This window comes from Bos indicus x Bos taurus, chromosome 16, assembly GCF_003369695.1.
Source record: "Bos indicus x Bos taurus breed Angus x Brahman F1 hybrid chromosome 16, Bos_hybrid_MaternalHap_v2.0, whole genome shotgun sequence".
Lineage (NCBI taxonomy): Eukaryota > Metazoa > Chordata > Mammalia > Artiodactyla > Bovidae > Bos > Bos indicus x Bos taurus.
In genome coordinates this window covers 38031522-38052801 of record NC_040091.1, presented here as the reverse complement: position 1 = coordinate 38052801, position 21280 = coordinate 38031522, and the positions used below count along the sequence as shown (strand labels likewise).

Genomic DNA, 21280 nt, shown 5'->3' with positions numbered 1-21280 from the left:
CCAAAAAAGATGTCATTTTCATTATAGGAGACTGGAATGCAAAAGTAGGAAGTCAAGAAACACCTGGAGTAACAGGCAAATTTGGCCTTGGAATATGGAATAAAGCAGGGCAAAGTCTAATAGAGTTTTGCCAAGAGAATGCACTGGTCATAGCAAACACCCTCTTCCAACAACAGAAGAGAAGACTCTGCACATGGACATCACCAGATGGTCAACACCGAAATCAGATTGATTATATTCTTTGCAGCCAAAGATGGAGAAGCTCTATCCAGTCAGCAAAAACAAGACCAGGAGCTGACTGTGGCTCAGATCATGAACTCCTTATTGCCAAATTCAGACTGAAATTGAAGAAAGTAGGGAAAACCACTAGACCATTCAGGTATGACCTGAATCAAATCCCTTATGATTATACAGTGGAAATGAGAAGTAGATTTAAGGGACTAGATCTGATAGAGTCCCTGATGAACTATGGATGGGGGTTCATGACATTGTACAGGAGACAGGGATCAAGACCATCCCCATGGAAAAGAAATGCAAAAAAGCAAAATGGCTGTCTGGGGAGGCCTTGCAAATAGCTGTGAAAAGAAGAGAAGAGGAAAAGCAAAGGAGAGAAGGAAAGATATAAGCATCTGAATGCAGAGTTCCAAAGAATAGCAAGAAGAGATAAGAAAGCCTTCCTCAGCAATCAATGCAAAGAAATAGAGGAAAACAACAGAATGGGAAAGACTAGAGATCTCTTCAAGAAAATTAGAGATACCAAGGGAACATTTCATGCAAAGATGGGCTCGATAAAGGACAGAAATGGTATGGACCTAACAGAAGCAGAAGATAGTAAGAAGAGGTGGCAAGAATACACAGAAGAACTGTACAAAAAAGATCTTCATGACCCAGATAAGCACGATGCTGTGATCACTGACCTAGAGCCAGACATCCTGGAATGTGAAGTCAAGTGGGCCTTAGGAAGCATCACTACGAACAAAGCTAGTGGAGTTGATGGAATTCCAGTTGAGCTATTTCAAATCCTGAAAGATGATGCTGTGAAAGTGCTGCACTCAATATGCTAGCAAATTTGGAAAACTCAGCAGTGGCCACAGGACTGGAAAAGGTCAGTTTTCATTCCAATCCCAAAGAAAGGCAATGCCAAAGAATGCTCAAACTACCACACAATTGCACTCATCTCACACGCTAGTAAAGTAATGCTCAAAATTCTCCAAATCAGGCTTCAGCAATACGTGAAGCATGAACTTCCAGATGTTCAAGCTGGTTTTAGAAAAGGCAGAGGAAACAGAGATCAAATTGCCAACGTCCGCTGGATCATTGAAAAAGCAAGAGAGTTCCAGAAAAACATCTATTTCTGCTTTATTGACTATGCCAAAGCCTTTGACTGTGTGGATCACAATAAACTGTGGAAAATTCTGAAAGAGATGGGAATACCAGACCACATGACCTGCCTCTTGAGAAACCTATATGCAGGTCAGGAAGCAACAGTTAGAACTGGACATGGAACAACAGACTGGTTCCAAATATGAAAAGGAGTACGCCAAGGCTGTATATTGTCACCCTGCTTATTTAACTTCTATGCAGAGTACATCATGAGAAATGCTGGGCTGGAAGAAGCACAAGCTGGAATCAAGATTGCCGGGAGAAATATTAATAACCTCAGATATGCAGATGACACCACCCTTATGGCAAAAAGTGAAGAGGAACTAAAAAGCCTCTTGATGAAAGTGAAAGAGGAAAGTGAAAAAGTTGGCTTAAAGCTCAAGATTCAGAAAACTAAGATCATGGCATCCGGTCCCATCACTTCATGGGAAATAGATGGGGAAACAGTGTCAGACTTTATTTTGGGGGGCTCCAAAATCACTGCAGATGGTGATTGCAGCCATGAAATTAAAAGATGCTTACTCCTTGGAAGGAAAGTTATGACCAACCTAGATAGCATATTGAAAAGCAGAGACATTACTTTGCCAACAAATGTCCATCTAGTCAAGGCTATGGTTTTTCCAGTAGTCCTGTATGGATGTGAGAGTTGGACTGTGAAGAAACCTGAGTGCTGAGGAATTGATGCTTTTGAACTGTAGTGTTGGAGAAGACTCTTGAGAGTCCCTTAGACTGCAAGGACATCCACCCAATCCATTCTAAAGGAGATCAGTTCTGGATGTTATTTGGAAGGAATGATGCTAAAGCTGAAACTCCAGTGCTTTGGCCACCTCATATGAAGAGTTGACTCATTGGAAAAGACTCTGATGCTGGGAGGGATTGGGGGCAGGAGGAGAAGGGGACAAGAAAGGATGAGATGGCTGGATGGTATCACTCACTTGATGGAACTGAGTTTGAGTGAACTCCAGGAGTTGGTGATGGACAGGGAAGCCTGTCGTGCTGCAATTCATGGGGTTGCAAAGAGTCAGACACTACTGAGCGACTGAACTGAACTGATGCCCATTAGAAGACACTAATATGAACTGATATTTGTAAAGCTTTAGAGTTCACAAAGTAATCCTTACATATTAAATTTCACTGAATACCACAACAGTCTTGAGGAGTACATCTTACTATTGCTATGCATATTCATCTATAAGCATGGACAAAATATTCCTCAAGAAAATCATTTATGAGATGTCTCAGCCCTCAAAATTCTGTGCTATGGCTTGTGCAACCCCAAATGAATCTTGCATGTTAGGGTAATCTAGTTACCAGATCCACCCCCATTTTGTATTCTTTCTTACTACTTTTACCACTAGACTAATTTCAGTAAGATTTTCATCCCATTCATGGTCTCTGATTATACCATGTCATCTATGCAGTCCTTAATTTAATTTCACCAGGCTTAATGCAGTAACTAAAGCAAGACTTAGAAAGAATTCAACTTAAACCAGTGCTTCACTTTTTTTAATAGTAAGATATGTATTATTTTTAGTACCTATTTAAAGGCATCAGGCCATAGTTCTCATGTTTAAACCACGTGTTCATCTTCTTGACATATAACCAGTCAGAGACAAATGAAGGAAGGGCATTCTGAAGAAAGGATGCAAAGCGGGTAACATACAGCATGTCCCAAGGATAGCCGTCATCCCAAACCCGACTCATGACCCAGGAACCACTTCTGGTGCTGATAATGACCTGGTAGGGAAGGTAACAGATTTCAATATCACTCTGTAAGAATTAAGCAGATACAACACAATTCCATGGACATCTCTATACATTATTCAGGTAGGAAAACTTTTAAAGAGGTAGGTCAAGATGAGTAGTCCATGATAGAAGCTAGATAGAGGCAGAACTACCCTCTCTTGCTCCACCCCAGAGGGCGAGTGCATAGATGTTGAAAGAATGAGTATCCGACACCTTGGAATATGAGAGTTCTCTGTTCCCTGGTGGCTCAGTGGTAAAGAATCTGCCAGCAGTGCAGTAGCCACAGGAGAGGTGGGTTAGATCACTGGGTGGGGAAGATCCCCTGGTGGAGGGCATGGCACGCCACTCCAGTATTCCTGCCTGGAGAATCCCGTGAACAGAGGAGCTTGGTGAGCTACAGTCTGTACGGTCACAAAGAGTCATGCATGACTGAAGTGACTTAGCACGCATGCATTATTCAACTGTGACAAATATAGTGTTTGCAGACCTTTAAGACTAAAACGGTAGGTCTAGTAAAGATCAGTCAATGGTGGTGGCTGGTGGTAGTTGCTTGGCTGAGTGGGGGTAAAGCATTTAACTTGCTGGCCAAAATTAGTCTGAGGAAATGCCAAGGATTTAATTCTGTTCTCTGTGCCTGGTCTCCTTTTCCAGTCCTCACTACACATACACTCCAGGACCTTGGGCAGCTGCTTTAGCCTAAGACAAGCCCGACTGCTTATCTATTTTATCACTTTTGTGATAAGCTAAGGGAGCCTGACTTTGAATAATCCTTAGGTATTTTTAAATATCCATTTACGAATTTATTTATTGAGCAACTATTTCCTTAGAAATATGTTAGTACGTATCTATGGATATTTCCATATACATTTCCCTTAATATCCAAGTAGGAGCACTTTTAAAGAGGTAGGTCAAGATGAATAGTCCATCTTTGAAACTAGGTATTTAGAGGCAGAACTACCCTCTCTCCACCCTAGAGATCAAGTGCATAGGTGTTGAAAGAATGACTACCTGACACCTGGGAGTAAGAGAGCTCTTTATTCAACTGTGACAAGTTTAATCTTGTATTAGAAATATGTTAAGTTCTTTTGGGTTTATTGGTTATGTATGACTCAGCATGGAGTCCTCTGGGAAGACTTCTTTGACAATTCATCCATGCAAAGTTCGATTATCTAGTCATGGTGCTGCCACGGCCACAACTAAAGTCTCATTGCTTCCTTTCATGATGATCGTGTACCTGTCATCCTATTTCTACCCATTGATTCCTCCTTGAAATCAAGAAGTAGCTTGACTTACTTCTGTGTTTATTTCTAGCCTGATGGAGTGCTGACACATAAAAACAGCCTGTTATTTGTTGGCTGTTGAATGGGTAAACAATAGTAAAACCTAAATTTTGTTTCTTCCAGTGTGGTAAGCATAGTACTGTTGCATGGTAGGTGACAAGAAATACTATTAAATAAATAAAGGCAGAGCTTGACTAGCAACCAGTTTGCTTGGAGGTGATCAGAACATAAAACTAAAACCAAAAATGCATACTTACATATATATACATGTACTTAACTCTGGTTTCAGCAGACTATACTTCCTTATTAGCATGGGACACATTACATTGCTTCACAGGGAGTGTCTCAAGTCCTTGATTTGATTGGCATATACAGCAGGTAGACTGTGGTATGACATGGTCAATGCCATCCTCAATGCTTTGGATACTGCTGTTGTAGCATAGCCATCCTAAGTTTGTTTCCCCAGACCTTTTAGATCTCATACCTGTGTAACCAGACGACTGAGCTCAACAGCAATGTCACATCCTGAGTTCCCCAGGCCAATCACGAGGACCCTCTTCCCCTTGTACACTTCTGGGCCCTTATAGTCCCGGCTGTGGAGGTAGTGGCCTTGAAATCGGTCGAGGCCTACACAGAACACGGAGAGTGGTTTGAGTTGACTTCCAGAAGAAATGATTAAGTGCCGGGGTCCAGCCCCGGTGGATCCAGGGAATTCGAAGCGGGGACGGCGTCGGCGAGGATCAGGAAACAATTGCTTAACTAAACGTTAATTAAGGATATAAAGAGTGGTTAAGTAAGGATAGCTCAGTGAGGAAATTCAGTGGAGAAAAGAGGCTGAAATAAGGATAGCTCAGTGAGGAAATTCAGTGGAGAAAAGAGGCTGAATAATTCAGCCAGAAGGTGAGAGAAAGAACGACATGGGGAGACCAAGTTTTGGTGAACAAGGCCTGCACTTTATTTTCCAAAGTAGTTTTTATACCTTAAGTTATGCATAGAGGATAATGGGGGAAGGGGTAGAGTCATGCAGTATGCCAGGCTTTCTTCCTGCAAACTTATCATATGCAAAAGTTTAGGTGATTTTGCATCATCTTCTGGCCTGGAGGCCTGTTAACATTTTAAGACCCTTTCTTCAGAAAACTTATTTTTCTCTAAAGGTGATTAGTCAAGCGCCACCCTCCAAAAGCATTAGATAAAGTTACATTCCTATAGGGCAAAGGTGTGGTGGGCTATAACAAGAAAAAGAATTAACTCAAGGGTCCAAGGTTGCAAACATTAAAGCTACTACTTACACCAATTATATTAATCAATACACTGCCAGGGACACAGCAGGTGAGGGATATGGAGACTTAGCAGCAAACATTGGCCCAACAAATGAAAAACCCTTCACCAATACAATTTCTAATCAATCTTTTAACTGCTCAAAGGAATCTGTGTTTAGACAGTTTAGAACATCTCCTGCCTCTCACAGCTGGGAGGCTCTGAACAATCACATGTGGCCAGAAAAACCTATTCAGGTAGGCTAGAGGATTTCCAAAGGAGTTTGTAGGTTGAAACACTGTCACACTCAGGAATTATTAACTGGAGCTGTAAGTTAACTCTTGTTTCAGAGAGAGGTAGTGGGGAACAGCCCCCCGTAAAGTCAGAGGTGTAGGTGAGAGCACAAAGCAGAAAGTAGGCAGACTCTGGTTTTGGGGGTAGATGCTCGAGAATTTCCAGGGGGACTCCTGAGGCTCGATCTCGCCTTTGTGTATGCCAAGCCTTCTTCCTCATGACCTTTGCCAGGGGCAGAGCTCCTGCTACCAGCAATTAAGAGTCACTTTTCTTCCCCCCACTATTTTTAAATGTTTGATTCTCCTATTAGCAATTTTAATTTAAAAAAATTTCCCTAATTGAAATGCACTTATCCTTTTGGAGATTTTTGGCACTAAATCCCTAACTAATTACTTTTAAAGACGTCATAAAAAACTTAAGGAATTTGAACTTGTATTTGCTAATAACCGTACTATTTGTTGGAGAAGGCAATGGCACCCCACTCCAGTACTCTTGCCTGGAAAATCCCATGGACGGAGGAGCCTGGTAGGCTGCAGTCCATGAGGTCGCTAGGAGTTGAACACAACTGAGCGACTTCACTTTCACTTTTCACTTTCATGCATTGGAGAAGGAAATGGCAACCCACTCCAGTGTTCTTGTCTGGAGAATCCCAGGGATGGGTGAGCCTGGTGGGCTGCCGTCTGGGGTCGCACAGAGTCGGACACGACTGAAGCGACTTAGCAGCAGTAGCAGCATACTATTTGTTGAGGGTTTACTTGTCTTAGTCATTTAATCCAGATAACACCTCTGAATGGTAGGTACTAGTATTATCTCTATTTTAAAAGAAAAGGAAATTGAGACAAAGAAGTTTAGTGAGTTGTCTAGGGTTACATGGTAAGTATCTAGTAGAATAAGGAGTTGAGCCCAGGTATTCTACATTCAGAACCCCCAAATATGCTGCCTCTTAGCATTAGTTATGTCAATCTACTATTCTTCCTTAATCTCTACTCTTTTAATTACCTTGGTTTATGAACAACGTGGGCTTCCCTTGTGGCTCAGCTGGTAAAGAATCTGCGTGCAGTGCGGGAGACGGTTTGATCCCTGGGTTGGGAAGATCCCCTGGAGAAGGGAAAGGCTACCCACTCCAGTATTCTAGTCTGGAGAATTCCATGGACTGTATAGTCCATGGGGTGGCAAAGAGTTGAATACAACTGAGCGACTTTCATTTTCACTTTCATGAACATCAGCCTCTGAGATATGAGCTCTAATATTTTTGAGGGGATGCATTCCTGTTTCAAAGAAAGAAGGAAGGAATGAGGGAAGGAAGATAGGAAGGAAGGAGAGGGGGAAGAGAGGAGGAGGAAAGAAGGAAGAAAGATGAAGAAAGGAAAAAGGAAGGGAGGTTGCTTATGTATTTATTTGCTATTTGCCACTTCTGCAGAGTAATGAAATGTATCACTACACACTCACACACATAAATACTTACATACTTACTGTGATTTTTAAAGTTAATTTGCAAAATGTGGATATAGATGAAATTTTAAGACCCAAGTTTCTTCTCTACAGACCTGTGTCTTCATTTAATCTCTGACCTGCAAGTCCTTGTTTCTTTTAGGATGAGGCCAATGATGAGTATATTTGACATATCATCAGACAAATTTTTAAAAAAATATTTGGAACATTAAGAATGATTATTATGTGCAATCTGTGGAAAACTCTATCTTATTCCATGATGTTTGTGTTTAAGATTCTTATATATTTTCCAAACTTACCAGGAAAGGAATCCGTTGGTAGATTGGGGTACACATGATGTCCTGAACAGATCATTACAGCATCAAAAATAGTAGATTCTTGTTTCTCATCCTTTTCTGAAACAACTTCCCATTGGCCAGTGATCAAGAAGTTGGGACATTTCTTAATACTAGTAACCAGGGTCTTAAAGAAAACCAGAAAGAAATTGCTTCTATTTACAGTTCTATGAGGTTTTTTGTTTGTTTGTTTCTTGCAGTATTTCTGTGGAGAAAATAATTGCTGTGTTCTCATGTTCATTGAGGATAGTGTGGAAAGGCATTAAAATAGGAAGTCACAGTGAATCTTCAAACTTCACAAGAATAATTACTCACTGGGGTATATTTATTTTTTTTGCATGTAGTTAGTAGATTTGGGATATATTGCAGTGAGTATTCTTATGAATCTTATGAAGGTGCCATATCATTTGCTTGCTGTCACCCTACATTGACATCCATGGCTTCTTCCTCTCTAGCTTCCTCTTCTATCTACTCCAATAATATGAGATTATCTCAGGCTTCAATCCTTGATTTCTGTTTTGCAATATAAGGACACTATCCTTTGGAAATATTAGTCACTTCCATTGTAAGACTGTTATGTTGATATCAGCTCAGTTCAGTCACTCAGTCGTGTCTGACTCTTTGCGACCCCATGGACTGCAGTATGCCAGGCTTTCCTATCCATCACCAACTCCCAGAGCTTGGTATAAGTAAAATAATTTAAAATATAATAAGATAAATAAATAAAATGTTAAGTAAAGTTCAAATTTATGATTTTGCTTCTTTTTTTCCCCACTATATATAGGTGCTCTGCACATAACTAATGGATTGAAGTTGAGTTCTAAACAAATGTGAAGAATTACTTATAATTATGGAAACAATGCTGCTATGCCATAACTCGTAAGGCTTCTAATCTAAGGGACTAAGTGTGTGAAGAATGATGGCAATAAAATTATCCTTTTACATTGTTACTCTCTTATTAAAGGCAGAATCTCTAACAAATGCCACATCTATTAGAATCACAACTTGGGCATTGGACTTACAGAAGTCTAAGTGTGAACTAGAGACTTTGGGGTTGTTTCTAAAACATAAGTGTGTGAGGGTGGAAGGTTCATTAGGCTGGTACAGCTGCCTCCACCACTTTCTATGATGTTTTGAAAGCTCTTAGAGACTTTGGAGAACATGTTTTAAGGAGAAATAAAAACAATTCATGAGTATTTTATAATCTGAACCAACAGTTGGTTGGTAAGGTGTCCAAACCTTTGACTCTATTTTCTAGGATAATGTATCCCTGTATCTCTGCTTTTCCTCTAATCCTTAAACATATTGATGTCAACAGCACACGTTATAAGGTCCTTACCTCAAACTGTATATATCTTAAAAGATTCTTCTTTTGAGCAAATGTCTTTATGTAGTCCTGGACCTTGCTTTGGTGCATGTAGTTCGGGTAATCGTCAGGGTATGGGAAGTCTGGAAAGCACATCATCTCTTTGGAAGAGTTGGTGAACACAGACTTGTAGATGCTGGCTCTGCCTTCTTCTGAATGGTCCTAAGGAGAATAAGACAACAGAAGAATAGATGGTTGGATGGCATCACTGGCTTGATGGACATGAGTTTGAGTAAGCTCCGGGAGTTGGTGATGGGCAGGGAAGCCTGGTGTGCTGCAGTCCATGGAGTTGCAAGGAGTTGGACATGACCGAGCGACCAAACTGAAGAAGAATAATAAGGCTTAAAAAGGAAACCAAGAATGGTATTCCCCTAAGTGACTATTCAATGCTCAGTTGATTGAAACTTTTTCCATATGTTTAAAAAAAAGAAAACAACATGAAAAAAATTGAGTGCTGTCTGTAAGACATGGAAAGGAAAGCCTTCAACAACACCTGCCACAGAGCTGATGAATCTTCCATCTTGGTCCTTTTACTCTGTTTAGCTCCAGTTTAGCTCTCTCCCCACCCCACCCCCAAGTCACAGCACTGGGTCTGATCTCACTCATTTTCAAGAACATAATTAAATGTCCAATGGATGCTGTGGCTTTTAGCCTGTTTGATTGGCTGTATGGAATTCGGTGAACTCTTCTCTTCACTAGCCATAGAACTCTCTAAAGAAATCATTTCTTGAAGGGCTCCTTAGACTGTCACTTCCTGGGTCCCACTTCTGAATTTCTGGCTCATTGTGTCTGGGTTGAGGCCTGAGAATGTGTATTTCTGATAAGATCCCTGTGCTGCTGATGCTGTTGGTCCAGGGACCAAGCCTGAAGACCACTTCTGTAGTGTAAATGAATTCTGTGTTTGAGGAATTCCTGAACTCACCAACTAGTGGCATTCACTCCTCACCAAAGAAACAGAAGAAACAAGAAGTCTTAGAACTGGTGTTAAATTTTGGCATCTTATAGTAAAACCACCATGTAATTGAAAAGTGGCTTCTTTTGAGGAGCAGTGGAAGGCTAAGTTCAAAACAAACATTTCCTCTCTGTTTCAAGAATAGGATAAAAATTCACAAAATGTGCTGCCTTGAAAGTACATCTAAAAGCTGGCAAGCCATCTTTCCCCAAATCTTGAAGGAATTCTCATGAAAGGAAGGAAAAAGATGAAATGTTATATTGCTCCTGGATTCAAGACAGCTAACTCCCTCCAGTCCAACAACCCCAAATGAGAGAACTGTGTCTATGGGGGGCTGCTTGAGTCTTCACTGTTTCCCCTTAAGTGACAAAAATAAACTTCCTATACTCATGGTTGCTGCATTTCTCACGATAACTAAGCCCAGAGATTTTAACATTTTAAACCACACTTGGAAATTTCTGCTAAGGTCAGAGAAAGAGTGAATGCTTTGCCTTGGTGGGTTCTCATGTTTGGGTCTGTCACTGTTCACCCCTAGCCAGTAACTTGTGTTAATGTTTGTGAGAAAGAGTTTTCTAAGCTGCCCACTAAAGGGAGGGCTGAGCTGTGGGTTGGAGACTGGTTTAAAAAATGTACGATTTTGCTCTGAGAGGTGATAAGACCATGAATTATTTCCATCATTAATGAATTACTAGACTCTTTCACCACTGGACTCCAGCCGAACTTAACACAAGAAGAGAAGACTATGTTCCCTATAGCTCCTTAGAATTTTCCCTAAAAGACTGTTCTACAAACAGAGGAAAATAAAAATATTATGTAACAACAGACACTAACTAGTTCCAGAGAGTTCATATTTTTATTATTTAAATATGTGGGGTGGTTTGAGCCAGTAGGGAAGAAATTAAGCTCAGATGCTCCCCACTGGCTGGGAGAGCTTGTCCTCGACCTAGATGTCTAGGACAAGATGTCATGCTATGGGGCATGTTAGCATTGTCTGTCTTGGGTTGTAATTGTGTCCATCTCCTATCATCCCCACTAGAACATAAGTAACTTGAGGGCAAGGTCAGAGACTAATTCAAAACTATTGTGCATGCATTTTAGCAGTCTGGTTGATCATCTTTCATATTCCCATTTTATCAGTCCCGTTTTTGCTTATATCTAAGCAAGCTTGCTTAGATAAACCTTCAAGATCTAGCTCAAAAGTTGTCCCTGTCTCTTGCCTTTCCTTATCTTCCATCCCACCCACTGGAAGTCATCTCTACTTTCACCAAGCTCTAATTGTATTTACTATCCTAATCATATTCTGTTTATTCATTTGTATTATGATTACTCTAAGACTTCTTTTCTCTCCACTTTTAGAATACTGCATGCCTGCTCTACCTCTTCTTTGCAGCCATGCCTAATGTAGTACCCTATGCATAATGAACTCAAATATGCATTTGCTGAATGAATAAAGGAATGAATGAGTGTTCATTCATTCAGATAGTTCTGGTTCAATACTTTTCCCTTTGGAATCCAAATGACCTATTGTATGTGGCTTGTTGAGCAACCTTTTATTATAGGCACACAGAATCTTTTGAGGTCATGAGGTCCTATATTAGAGTGTATAAAATTTAAGACACACTCACATTCAGCCTGCTGGTTTTTAAATCCCATTTGGTTTTTATTTTACAGAAAAAGCACACAGAGAAAAGTGCAGAATTCTTAAGTTTCTCTCTTCCAGAATACCTTCTACATGACAGAACTTGCAAGATAAAAGATTAACGTAACACACTTTTCAAAAATTCCTCTCTGATAATACAGCATACCAAGGAACTTTTCTTAGAAAAGAAGGAAGAAGTGGGGTGTATGGAGAGGGCTAAAGTTTAGAATATTTGTATATGTTTATACTCCCACACGGAGAAGGCAATGGCACCCCACTCCAATACTCTTGCCTGGAAAAATCTCATGGGCGGAGGAGCCTGGAAGGCTGCAGTCCATGGGGTCGCTAAGAGTCGGACACGACTGAGCAACTTCACTTTCACTTTTCACTTTCATGCATTGGAGAAGGAAATGGCAACCCACTCCAGTGTTCTTGCCTGGAGAATCCCAGGGACGGGGGAGCCTGGTGGGCTATTTATGGGGTCGCACAGAGTCAGATATGACTGAGGCGACTTAGCAGCAGCAGCAGCAACATACTCCCACAGGGCTTTTGAGAATAATTCTGCTTATACACAATGACTTTATGAAAAAGATATCTTTCCCTCTTGTGGATAACCCAGAGTCTGACTTTGAATCATATTGATCTATCATCTAGTGCTTCCTAAAATCAATTTTCTGATCTAGCTGCACTGGTTAAGTTATAGATCCGTGGACACACTGTATTCATTGCCTTCCCTGCACCTTCCATGGATTGCTGATCACTGCTACCTAGAAGCCTTTCCCACCTGATGCTGGCACACTGTTGGTGTCTGTACTGTTGGGAATGCCCCTCTTTCTGGAGCTGTGTCACATGATGGTTCTTTACGTTTCTCATCTGAGAACATCCTTCAAGTCTCAGCTAAGTGTTATCCCTATAGGAAATTTCTCTTGACTTGCTAGTATTTTAGGAGTCCAGCCTCATCTCAATCTCAAGGCACTTGTTTATTTAACTAACAGTCACCACAGGCTATCTTGTTATAAACTTTAACTTAAAAGTGTTTTATATATATATATATATAAAAGACTATATAATCTTTTGTTTGTACTCTTAGGACCAGATATATTAACATTTTGGAATTTGTAGATTTTTGAAGTTTTTCCTTAATATTTCTAGTGAGATCTGGTGCAACACCTTATCATCAAATGTAATAAAGTTATTACAGCAAAACACAGAGTTGGACAAAGACCATATATATAGCATCGTATCAGTTCAATCATGTTTCCTGACCATATGACTTCAGGACAGGTTTTGCTATTAAATGAGTTTTTCTGTCACAAGATTGTGGACCTTTATTAAAGCTTGCTACACCAAATGAAGTAGAAACCATTTACATAAAGTGGTTATGACATATATTTGTCATCCCAGAACTTAGTACAAAACTCTGTCAAAATAGATGCTCAAGCAGCACTTAATTACTTCTAATAAGTCAATGCAAAGAAATAGAGGAAAACAACAGAATGCAAAAGACTAGATATCTCTTCAAGAAAATTAGAGATACCAAGGGAACATTTCATGCAAAGATGGACTCGATAAAGTACAGAAATGGTATGGACCTAACAGAAGCAGAAGATATTAAGAAGAGGTGGCAAGAATACACAGAAGAACTGTACAAAAAAGATCTTCATGACCCAGATAAGCACGATGGTGTGGTCACTCACTTAGAGCCAAACATCCTGGAATGTGAAGTCAAGTGGGCCTTAGGAAGCATCACTACGAACAAAGCTAATGGAGGTGATGGAATTCCAGTTGAGCTATTTCAAATCCTGAAAGATGATGCTGTGAAAGTGCTGCACTCAATATGCCAGCAAATTTGGAAAACTCAGCAGTGGCCACAGGACTGGAAAAGGTCAGTTTTCATTCCAATCCCAAAGAAAGGCAATGCCAAAGAATGCTCAAACTACTGCACAATTGCACTCATCTCACACACTAGTAAAGTAATGCTCAAAATTCTCCAAACCAGGCTTCAGCAATACGTGAAGCATGAACTTCCAGATGATCAAGCTGGTTTTTTAGAAAAGGCAGAGGAACCAGAGATCAAATTGCCAACATCTGCTGGATCATTGAAAAAGCAAGAGAGTTCCAGAAAAACATCTATTTCTGCTTTATTGACTATGCCAAAGCCATTGACTGTGTGGATCACAATAAACTGTGGAAAATTCTGAAAGAGATGGAAATACCAGACCACATGACCTGCCTCTCGAGAAACCTATATGCAGGTCAGGAAGCAACAGTTAGAACTGGACATGGAACAACAGACTGGTTCCAAATATGAAAAGGAGTACGCCAAGGCTGTATATTGTCACCCTGCTTATTTAAGTTATATGCAGAGTACAGCATGAGAAATGCTGGGCTGGAAGAAGCACAAGCTGGAATCAAGATTGCTGGGAGAAATATTAATAACCTCAGATATGCAGATGACACCACCCTTATGGCAGAAAGTGAAGAGGAACTCAAAAGCCTCTTGATGAAAGTGAAAGAGGAGAGTGAAAAGTTGGCTTAAAGCTCAAGGTTCAGAAAACTAAGATCATAGCATCCGGTCCCATCACTTCATGGGAAATAGATGGGGAAACAGTGGAAACACTGTCAGAATTATTTTTGGGGGCTCCAAAATCACTGCAGATGGTGATTGCAGCCATGAAATTAAAAGATGCTTACTCCTTGGAAGGAAAGTTATGACCAACCTAGATAGCATATTCAAAAGCAGAGATATTACTTTGCCAACAAATGTCCATCTAGTCAAGGCTATGGTTTTTCCTGTGGTCATGTATGGATGTGAGAGTTGGACTGTGAAGAAAGCTGAGCACCAAAGAATTGATGCTTTTGAACTATAGTGCTGGAGAAGACTCTTGTGAGTCCCTTGGACTGCAAGGAGATCCAACCAGTCCATTTTAAAGGCAATCAGTCCTGGGTGTTCTTTGGAAGGACTGATGCTAAAGCTGAAACTCCAATAGTTTGGCCACCTCATGCAAAGATTGACTCATTGGAAAAGACCCTGATGCTGGGGGGGATTGGGGGCAGGAGGAGAAAGGGACAACAGAGGATGAGATGGCTGGATGGCGTCACTGACTTGACCCACATGAGTTTGAGTAAACTCTGGGAGTTGGTGATGGACAGGGAGGCTGGCGTGCTGCGATTCATGGGGTCGCAAAGAGTTGGACACGACTCGGTGACTGAACTGAACTGAACTGAACTGAATAAGGCAATAAACAACCATTTCATGGTTTAGATTAATTGGTCATGTCTCCTTAATAAAATGTAAATTAAAAATTGAATTCATAAAAAAAAATACATCGGTTATTTCATAGTGGAAAATACAAATTTATGGTCTGTATTTCATGCAATATTTTCAGAGTTATAGGACCCCCAGAGCAACCTATTGTTGCAGGTTCCACAATACAGAGATCAGGACAGACTGAGGTTACAAGATAAATGATGTGGCTAGAATATCTTCAAGCCAAATAAGTATCATCTATATCTAATCCTAATGGCTAAGAAGTTCAGGACAGAAAGTCTGGAAGTTTCCCAAAGCTGTTTTTTGAAATTTAAGAATTGGGTTTATAATGAATATTTCCTGATTACATTGTTTTTCTAGCAATGAACCGAATGGCAGAGATAATCATTTTTCTCTCTGGATATGGCCTGACAAGAGTATTTAATATCCATGTACATGCCACACACAATCAACATTTATAATAACTTATAATATGTGCCTAATAGACATGAATTAATTAAAAAATCATATCCTGCTATAACTAGGAGGCAGGTTAGAATAAACTTAATTTTCAACTCCTGCATTTGACTAATGAGCATTTGAAGGGTGGGAAAAAAAAAAGTGACTTTCCTGAAATCTGTCTGCTTAAAAAATCAGAGTTGATACTGGAACTCAGGACTTCTGACCCCAGTCTAGGTTTTTCTTTTTCACAAGTCCCCCACCCCCATGCCCATGTTCTCAGGATTTAATAGCAATAGGCACAGGATCTTTCAGTTACATGGGGAAGCTCTGTTAACTACTGACCCTTTTACCCCTTAAAAGCCTAGAGATTTGGGCTCTGCCATGTAGATGGCTACACTTAATGAGCTGGAGAAGCCCTCTTCAGGATAAGCCTTGCTGGTATGACATAGTTTTAAATGATGGGACTTGAGTAGGATGGGAGAGAGAAGATTTTAGTTTCCAGAGCATCTGGAGCATTGTGATCAAGTCTGAAAGAACTGTTCACATTTGATTTGCAGTGTAAACCCATCACTTTCTATTGTCTTACTCACCGAGAATTCCCACAGACCTCCAACTTCATTGCTCCTTTCAAAGCAGATGAGCTCCAGCCCCTCTTCCAGACAACACTGTATGGAGGCCAAGCCACTGACACCAGCTCCAATGATGGCCACTCTCTTCACCATTGTTGCCTGTAGGAGGATCTGGAGAGAACTTCTTCAGAACATATCCCTAAATGCTTAAATTTTTTTCAGTAGAAATAATCAGCTGAAGTTTGTATGTCACGATCCTCATCTTAACACTCAAGAAGACATAGATATACATTAAGAGTTTATGCTAAAAAAAAGTTTATGCTCTTTTTTCTTTTTTTACCACTTTTGCTGTAGTAAGATACTGAATCTGACTTCTTCTGGTTATTCAAGATGCCAAAAATAGCAGAGCCAGTGAACCCCAGAGCAGTAAGAACCTTATAAATCATCTATCTAATGCTCTCAATTGCAAATGAAATGGCTGTCATTCCAAGAAGTTTAGAAATTACTTCTTCAGGGTCTCAGAGTTTATAAGTATAAGAACTGGAACAAGAATTCAAGCCTTCTACATAAAAACCTACCATAACAGATCACTTATACTTACTTGGAATGTTTGGCGCTAAGTGGCCTTACTCTTAATCAACCACCTTCTTTCCCCAGAGAAGTTATAGTTCTCTAAACATAGAAGAGAATGGCTTTTAAGAATGTCTTTTGATGTAAAAATTGGGAAAGGGGAGGAGTTATTTTTCTTAAAGTAAAAATTCCTTTTTACTTGTATTTTTCATGACGTAGAGCCCTGGAAAGAGAAAACTTGGAAGAGAAAAGTTGAGTGTGGTAGGCATAGGAGAACAGGGGCAGGGAAGTTGGTGCGGGGCAGAGGAAGAAAGGAAAAAGGTAAAGGCAAAAATGAAGTCTGTGGTTCTAGTTCCAAAAAAATAAAGCAGTAACTATGATATGGTTATTAAAGCTGTAAAATAAACCTCCTGGGAGATTAGAGGAATAATGGTTTTTAAACATTTTTTTTGCTCTGGAATTATAGAATATGTAAACAAAGGCTATGCACCTGGACTATAATGAAAGGTTTTGCTTGGCCAACAGTGGAAAAAAAAGTCTCAATTTTCTAGAAATTTAGGAGGGCTTTATGAGATGAGTTAACTCTTGGAGAATATGAGTTTCAAAGTTTGAAACAGGCAGAATTTCAAAGTCACTGAATGTTGGCTCTGTCCCCGTCTCACTTTTCCTGTTTTTATATACCTTCTTCCTACTCTTCCCCCCTTCCCTTCTGTCCACTTCCCTGAGTGCTTCCAATGTCATGCATTGTAGTAGTCTGTTGGGGGCTCAAAGATGGAAAGAACAGTTTTACCATCTAGAAATATTTAGTCTAATGGAGAGAGGTGATCAGAGTCACAGTGGAAGTATGATTCAGTGGAGTGCTCGCACTCAGGTAGGAACATCTAGGTCCACCTGGAAGAGGAGTGAGAGAAACCTCAAGAGGAAGTGAGAAGAAAGCTGAATCTTGAAGGAAGAATAGAGGTTTCTTAGGTAGATGATGGGCAAGGAACATAAAATAGAAAGAAAAATATGTGCAAATGCACAAAAAAGAGAACAAGATAGAACAAGCTACAATTAGTTCAGTGTTGCTGAACTGTAAGGTGATGGGATCATGGCATCTGGTCCCATCACTTCATGGCAAATAGATGGAGAAACAGTGGAAACAGTGTCAGACTTTATTCTTTTGGGCTCCAAAATCACTGCAGATGGTAATTGTAGCCATGAAATTAAAAGACGCTTACTCCTTGGAAGGAAAGTTATGACCAACCTAGATAGCGTATTGAAAAGCAGAGACATTACTGAACTGTGGTGTTAGAGAAGACTCTTGACAGTCCCTTGGACTGCAAGGAGATCCAACCAGTCCATCGTAAAGGAGATCAGTCCTGGGTGTTCTTTGGAAGGAATGATGCTAAAGCTGAAACTCCAGTCCTTTGGCCACCTCATGCGAAGAGTTGACTCATTGGAAAAGACTCTGATGTGGGAGGAATTGGGGGCAGGAGGAGAAGGGGATGACAGAATGAGATGGCTGGATGGCATCACTGACTAGATGGACATGAGTCTGAGTGAACTCCGGGAGTTGGTGATGGACAGGGAGGCCTGGCATGCTGTGACTCATGGGGTCGCAGAGTCGGACACGACTGAGCAACTGAACTGAACTGAACTGAAGGTGATGGGAATAGCAGGTGAATTAATCAGGCAGGTCCCAGATTATGAAGGGCATTGAAGTGCTACATTCAAGGGTTTGGATACCATCCTCTGGGTTGTGGTGATGCATTCAGGAATTTTGCACAAGGGAGTGATAAGATCAGAAAAGATCAGATTCACATGGAAACTAGAATGGACAATAACCACAATCGAGGATATCAAAACCCAGGAGGTTATTTCAGAAGTCTAGGCAGAGATGTGGGGGACCTAAATTAGAGCAATGTCAGCAGAAAGGAGAATAGAGATTGGACATATGAGATATTTAGGAGGTAGATGTTTGGGGATTTGCTGGGTAATTATAGAGTTGATGCCTCAGAGAAGGTCCTTCCATCTTTAAGATTTTATATTCGTGGCCTATATGCATATCACTCATGATTTAGAACAGGAAGCAGAAACTATTCTATTTCACAAAAAAAGGAGTAGATAAAAGGGCAAGAGGAGCAGAAACTGGAGGACTGCCACAGGCCTTGTAAGGTTGTATCACTAGAGCTACCACCCAAAGGACAGGAAACTTCTGCTATTACCACAGATGCCTTCAAAAAGTGACGTATGGAGTCTGACTGATGTAAACACATCTGTTGGAACGTGTTTGCCTACCAACATGTCACAGAAATGTAGCCTCTCCTTCCCTTTGCCTTACAAGTCCAGATGTTTATCTCAATGGGAAAACCTAAATTGTATCCAAGCTTTAACTGCAAACAAGTCTTAGAAGTGTAGTTTGAACCTTCAAATCCTTGGGATGCAGGAGTGACGCTACAGGAGTGGGTCGATGTCACTGAGCAGTGTCTAGCACAGGGGGTTATGTATGAAGTGGAAGCCAGGAACTTCCCTGGTGGTCCAGTGGTTAAGAATCCACCTTCCAATGCAGGGGACAAGGGTTCAATCCCTGGTTGGGGAACTAAAATCCCCCATGCTATAGGGCAATTAAACCTGTGTGCCACAACTAGAGAAGCCCACATGCTGCAACTACTGAGCCCATGCACCCTACAGCCTGTGCTCCCCAGCAAGAGAAGCCCTTGCACCGCAACTAGCAAAAGCCCATGTGCTCCAAAAAAGACCCAGCACAGTCAAAAATTTAAAAAAAAAAAAAAAAAGAATTGGAAACCAGTTTTGTATTTCTAGAACCCCTAAACACATTCATACTCTTCTCTAATGGCTATATAATAAATACTCAGTGATTTACCCTTTGGTTGTATATTTTGTGTTAATTCTTAGAAGACTTCAGATCTCTACTCTGTAAAATGAGAAAATTGAACTATTAATAGCATCCTTCCAACATTCTCTGAATCTGTTGATTTACTGAATGCATGAGTGCATGCTAAATCTCTTCAGTTGTGTCTGACTCTTTATGACCTCATAGACTGTAGCCTGCCAGGCTCCTCTGTCCATGGAATTCTCCAGGCAAGAATACTGGTGTGGGTTGCCATGCCCTGCTCCAGGGGATCTTCCCAATCCAGGGATGGAACCCCTGTCTCCTGCGGTTCCTGCATTGCAGGCAGATTCTTTACTGCTGAGCCACCAGGGAAGCCCAATCTACTGAATAAATCAAAGTAAACTTTTCAAAGATAGAAAATGTAAGCTAAAGACAATGCAAATACATTTAAACTGCTTAAGAGATTGTTCTATATGACTCTAATGTCCAAAAGTTGATTTAATTTGGGTGCTAAGAGCCAGGTTAAATTGGAAGTTTCAGCTGATGCAACTGAAAGTGTAAGAGTGTCAAGAAAATGGAACTTGAGAGAGAATCTTGAAATGAATCTCTCTGGAAAGAGCTGGAGGTATGCTCTGTGTCCATTTTCCATCAAAGAGACGGGATCAGAAGACCTTCTTGCCACATGCATAAAGGAGCTCCATTCGATCACTTAGAGGGAGGAACTTTGTCTACCTGCCTCCTTCCTGGGAAATCTAGAGGATCAGATTCTGGCTGGCTACCTAGGAAGGACCTTCTGTGTTGGCTTTGGCCTGCACTCCCAGAGGGTGTTACAACAAAATGTGTGTAATGGTTTCTTGAGGGCCAAATGTGAGCCTCCCAAGATGAGCTAAAATGGGGTTATATTAAATTCTGTCCAGTACAGCTGCCTAGAAGCAGCATGGGACCCCAGTGTGAGGAGATGTTGCTGAGGAAGTGCCTCCCAGTTCCTCCTCTTCTAGGTCAAGGGGATACTGTGGAGAGACTACTACTGTTTGAGGCCTCTGAAGTATAAGCCAAACCAGCTATATAAGGATTGTTGTTATTGTTGTTCAGTCACTAAGTTGTTTCTGACTCTTTGCCACCCCATGGACTGCAGCACACCAGGCTTCCCTGTCCTTCTCCTGGAGTTTGCTCAAACTCATGTCCTTTGAGTTGATGATGCCATCCAGCCATATCATTCTCTGTTGCCCCCTTCTCCTCCTGCCCTCAATTTTCCCCAGCACCAGGGTCTTTACCAGTGAGCTGGCTCTTTGCTTCTGGTAGTCAAAGTATTGGAGCTTTAGCTTCAGCATCAAGTCTTTCCAAGGAATATTCAGTATTGATTTTCTTTAGGATTGACTGGTTTGATATCCTTGCTATCCAAGGACTCCCAAGAGTCTTCTCCAGCACCACAGTTTGAAAGCATTAATTCTTTGACGTTTAGCCTTCTTTATGGTCCAACACTCACATCCGTACATGACTACTAGAAAAACCATAGCTCTGACTAGACGAAACTTCATCAGCAAAGTGATGTCTCTGCTTTTTAATATGCTGTCTAGGTTTGTCATAGCTTTTCTTCCAAGGAGCAAGCATCTTTTAATTGCATGGCTGTAGTCACCATCTGCAGTGATTTTGGAGCTCAAGAAAATAAAATCTGTCACTGTTTCCATTGTTTTCCCATCTATTTGCCATGAAGTGATGGGACTGGATGCCATGATCTTAGTTTTTTGAATGTTGAGCTTTAAGCCAGCTTTTTCATTCCTCTTTCTTCAATTCTCCATTTTCCAAATTCCATAGGTGGTTTGTAGTTTGAATGCTGGACAGAGCAGAAGTAGTTTGGACAGGCTGCCTGTTGTCTGGCTTCCCTGGGA

At 40.8% G+C, this 21280-nt stretch overlaps 1 protein-coding gene across 1 annotated transcript in view; it reads right to left on the bottom strand.

Moving 5' to 3' along the window:
• Nucleotides 1-17686, bottom strand: part of LOC113906523 (putative dimethylaniline monooxygenase [N-oxide-forming] 6) — a 30547-nt gene extending 12861 nt beyond the window's left edge. The window contains exons 1-5 of the mRNA XM_027564779.1: nucleotides 16007-17686; nucleotides 9087-9275; nucleotides 7712-7874; nucleotides 4894-5036; nucleotides 2921-3120 (exon numbers count right to left, since the gene is read on the bottom strand). Coding sequence (XP_027420580.1) covers nucleotides 2921-3120; nucleotides 4894-5036; nucleotides 7712-7874; nucleotides 9087-9275; nucleotides 16007-16138 — 827 coding nt within the window. The 5' untranslated portion in view covers nucleotides 16139-17686. The remainder of the gene's footprint in view (nucleotides 1-2920; nucleotides 3121-4893; nucleotides 5037-7711; nucleotides 7875-9086; nucleotides 9276-16006) is intronic.
• Nucleotides 17687-21280: the final 3594 nt, after the last annotated feature.